The 3408-nt window shown below is 35.4% G+C and overlaps 1 protein-coding gene across 1 annotated transcript; it reads left to right on the top strand.

Moving 5' to 3' along the window:
• The first annotated feature begins 39 nt into the window (after positions 1–39).
• Positions 40–3408, top strand: LOC107467074 (CRIB domain-containing protein RIC10). Its single transcript, XM_016086106.3, has 5 exons — positions 40–576; positions 880–1012; positions 1123–1223; positions 1480–1585; positions 2884–3408. The coding sequence occupies exons 2-5, from the start codon at positions 955–957 to the stop codon at positions 3141–3143; spliced, it is 525 nt and encodes a 174-aa protein (XP_015941592.1). The 5' UTR covers positions 40–576; positions 880–954; the 3' UTR covers positions 3144–3408.

The raw sequence follows: 3408 nt of genomic DNA, 5'->3' as shown, positions 1-3408 counted from the left end.
CTCCCCACATACGCAACTATTTGATTTGGATTTTCACCTTCAAAGGACAGTGCCTTAACTCTCTCTCAACAACCATAGAACACATAAGTGCATAACCAAGCACTGCCACACCATAATGGGCAATCTTATTATCTTAATAAACAAATCCATATAATCCATTATTAAATTACTTCCATACTCGAATCTTTGTCTTATTTTTTTAAAAGCCAATCTTTCTCTTCTCTCTCACACACCCCACTTTCATTCTCCCAAAGTTTTTATTCATGGATACCCACCTTCTGTTTTTCCCCTCTTAGAGGAAAAACTTTACCTTCTTGCCATCATTCTACTCTGCTCCCTCTTCTGTTTTAACTTTTAATTCAGCCTGCATTCCCCACCCCATCAATCAAAATCTTTACTTTTAGAAACTCATTTGACCCTTTCTTCATTCTGTTGCAAATTCAGAGCTGAGAGCTCTACCTGGAGAAAAAAGCCATATAAAAAGCTTTCCATGAAGTTTCAGAATGATGATGAAAGGAGCATAGAAAACCATGCTTTGACTTCTATTAACACCTTCATCATAATAATATTCTTGAGGTAACCTATGTTATTTTTTCTTCTAATAAGTTGTATGCTAAAAAACAACTCGAAAGTGATATCTTCACATAAATGAGCACAAAAATGTTTCTTTTTCTTAAAAATTCTTTGAGTATTAGTTGAAAAAAAAACGTGCCTTTTGTATCCAATAATAAGATAGATGCCAAGCTTCATTTACAGGAAAACAAAAAGATGTTCCTATATGGCTATATCACATGCTATGAAGCCTTAGCTGATAGCTTTTTATGTTTGTATTGATCACTCATTCCCTGTGTATAACTAAATTCCATTTTGTGATGACAGGCAAAGGCATTTCCTGCTAAATAATATTCCCTTGTGTCATCCTTATACTGCATAGTACGGTTTGTGATCTCCACCATGGCAGCCACCTTCAAAGGAATCAAAAAGAGTTTCAAATACATAGCGCAAATCTTTGGTAATTGTGTCTTTGTACTTCATTCACTTCACTCACACTCTTTGATTTTGATGTGGTTGGTTTATTGGGGACTAAGTTGGGAAGTGGGTGTGTTGTTGTTGTTGTTGCAGCTGTGAAAGAGCAACGAGAATTGGAAATTGGGTACCCGACAGATGTTAAGCACGTGGCTCACATTGGTTGGGATGGCCCCTCAGGGAATGGACCCAGTTGGGTATGAAACTCTTATAGTTTTGAGAAATTATTCTATGGTCATGGAACACTTAGCTTGATCATGCTCCATTTATTCATAGTGTAACTATGAATAAATGGAGCATGATCGACCTAAGTATTTTATGAACATACTATACTTTCTCGAATCTATCTCTTCCATTGATGTTACAACAATTTAGGATCTCATGTTTCAATGTTTTGTCTATTCTTTTGTTGGATTCTATCACTCTTTTTCAACTTTCTTTTCTATGATGCAGATGAATGAGTTTAAAACAGCTCCTGATTTTACAACATCACTTGGCAACTTGGATGAACTAAGGGACAATAGTTCTTTGGCTCTCACTCCATCATGGTCCTCCCAAGGTATACTACTTTTGCTTATCACTTGTCATGTAATAATAGTAACATTTTTATTTTAATTTTTTTTCATCTGAGTCAAGTGTTAATTTTGGCTTCTATATGTGGTTCCATTAAATATTGATATCTTGTATTCTATTCATGTGGAACCGTGCAGTCTTTCTTGACCTGAATAATACCAACAGATGGCCCTTTCACGGGTTAACTAGTAAAACGAGAAAACGTTTATTTGATTATTATTTTTGTTGTTTTGAGTATTTTCGAGATTGCAAGGCTTGCAAAAGCTATATCTAGATTATTTGCTACCAAAGAAAGAGTTTGGCTCTTATGTCACGAGCAAAACTCATATCCATCAAAGGAATCTAGTGGTTATTATTGGCCATTGCAATTCGTTAGCACTGTCTAAAGGGGTCCACACCAGAATTTTTTTCTTAAACAGATTTGATTGTGTATTAAATTTAGCACACCACTGTGCTTGATAAGAATATGGTGATTGGTTGGTTTGCCTTCGGTTTCTACATGTGATAAGTCTCTGAGAAGACCTCAATGAGATCAAATGAAACCTTAAAAATTTGCAATATGATACATGTGTCATGAAAACGGAGTGAAGCTGCTTAGCTATATCTACATGAATGGTTCAATTAAGAATCTTAGTGATTACGAGCTTTGTTCTTCCTAGATTTGTTCTTCCTCGGCATGTGACTAAAATGGAACCATCATTTTAAAACATTACTGTGACATTTTAATTGGATTTGCAGTAATTTGTTGTCATAAATTTTATTAAACATGTATCAATTGCTAACTGCAACAAACAGCCTATTTCTTAGTTTTGATGATTAGCTAAGCACTTCTTGTTACCATTTATACTGATAAGGGAGAAGTCATGCATCACTTGCCAAATAGGTTTACTATTATATATTACTTTGGTTGCATGTTCTTGAAAAAATTAGTTATCATGAGATGCTGTGCCTTTATTCATCTCTCTAGTCCTTGACGTACCGAGCTCGATGTACCATGTGATGTACTATATTCTTGTGAAAACTATATGTTCTGAGTTGGGTCAAGAGCCAAGTTTGGAGTATATCACCCCACAAACTTAGTAGTAAACCAGAGAAAATGTACTGAAATTTCTGTTTGAAAGCTGGCACTCTGTGAAGTCCTAAATGGCTGTTGTATATTCTTGAAGAGTCTTTGGTGCATGCAGAAATTGTCTGGATTTGAATGTTAATAAGCTCTTACTCTGTATCACTTGTTTTTTCTTCTAAATGATGATAATTTTTGTGTTACTTGAACCTTTTGAACAGATTTTGAAGACTCCATAGGAAGCCAATCAACACCATCTGTCCTTAAGGGAATTCATTCTGCTGGGGTTCCTCGTGTTCCTAAGAAGCCAAAGCGCAAAAAGACTAAGTCGACTTCCTCTTCCGAGTCGCTATCTACTTCATCAAGGCAATTAAGAGCAGTGAAGTCAAAGTCTAAGCAGAGAGAGAGAGAAGCAGCAACAATTGCTCAAGTGTATCAGATTCAAGATTATGAAGACATAGGAAAGGATTTGGCAATGTGAATAGCAAAAGAGACTATGCCCTTTATCAAGTTATCAGCAAAAAGCCTTAGGAAAATGGTGTTTAGTAAATCCTAATCACTGAGAGAAAGAACCAAAATTAGTTGTCAAACACTAGAAAAATAAGAGGGGGAAATTGTGATTATCTTGGGGAGAATGAAACAATTGGGTGTTTACCATATGCAGGCCTTAAATTCACTAGCTTATAGTATTGTCCATTTTGCAGATTAAAAAGAATAGACATGGCAAAAGGTTATTTACAAGATCA

This window comes from Arachis duranensis, chromosome 9 (assembly GCF_000817695.3).
Source record: "Arachis duranensis cultivar V14167 chromosome 9, aradu.V14167.gnm2.J7QH, whole genome shotgun sequence".
NCBI lineage: Eukaryota > Viridiplantae > Streptophyta > Magnoliopsida > Fabales > Fabaceae > Arachis > Arachis duranensis.
This window is presented reverse-complemented; position numbering and strand designations above follow the sequence as displayed.

Coding starts and splice junctions, on each gene's coding strand:
- LOC107467074 (XM_016086106.3), top strand. CDS start 955: ATGGCAGCCACCTTCAAAGGAATCAAAAAGAGTTTCAAATACATAGCG. Junction 1,013..1,122: donor ATACATAGCGCAAATCTTTG/GTAATTGTGTCT, acceptor TTGTTGTTGCAG/CTGTGAAAGAGCAACGAGAA. Junction 1,586..2,883: donor TCCATCATGGTCCTCCCAAG/GTATACTACTTT, acceptor CCTTTTGAACAG/ATTTTGAAGACTCCATAGGA.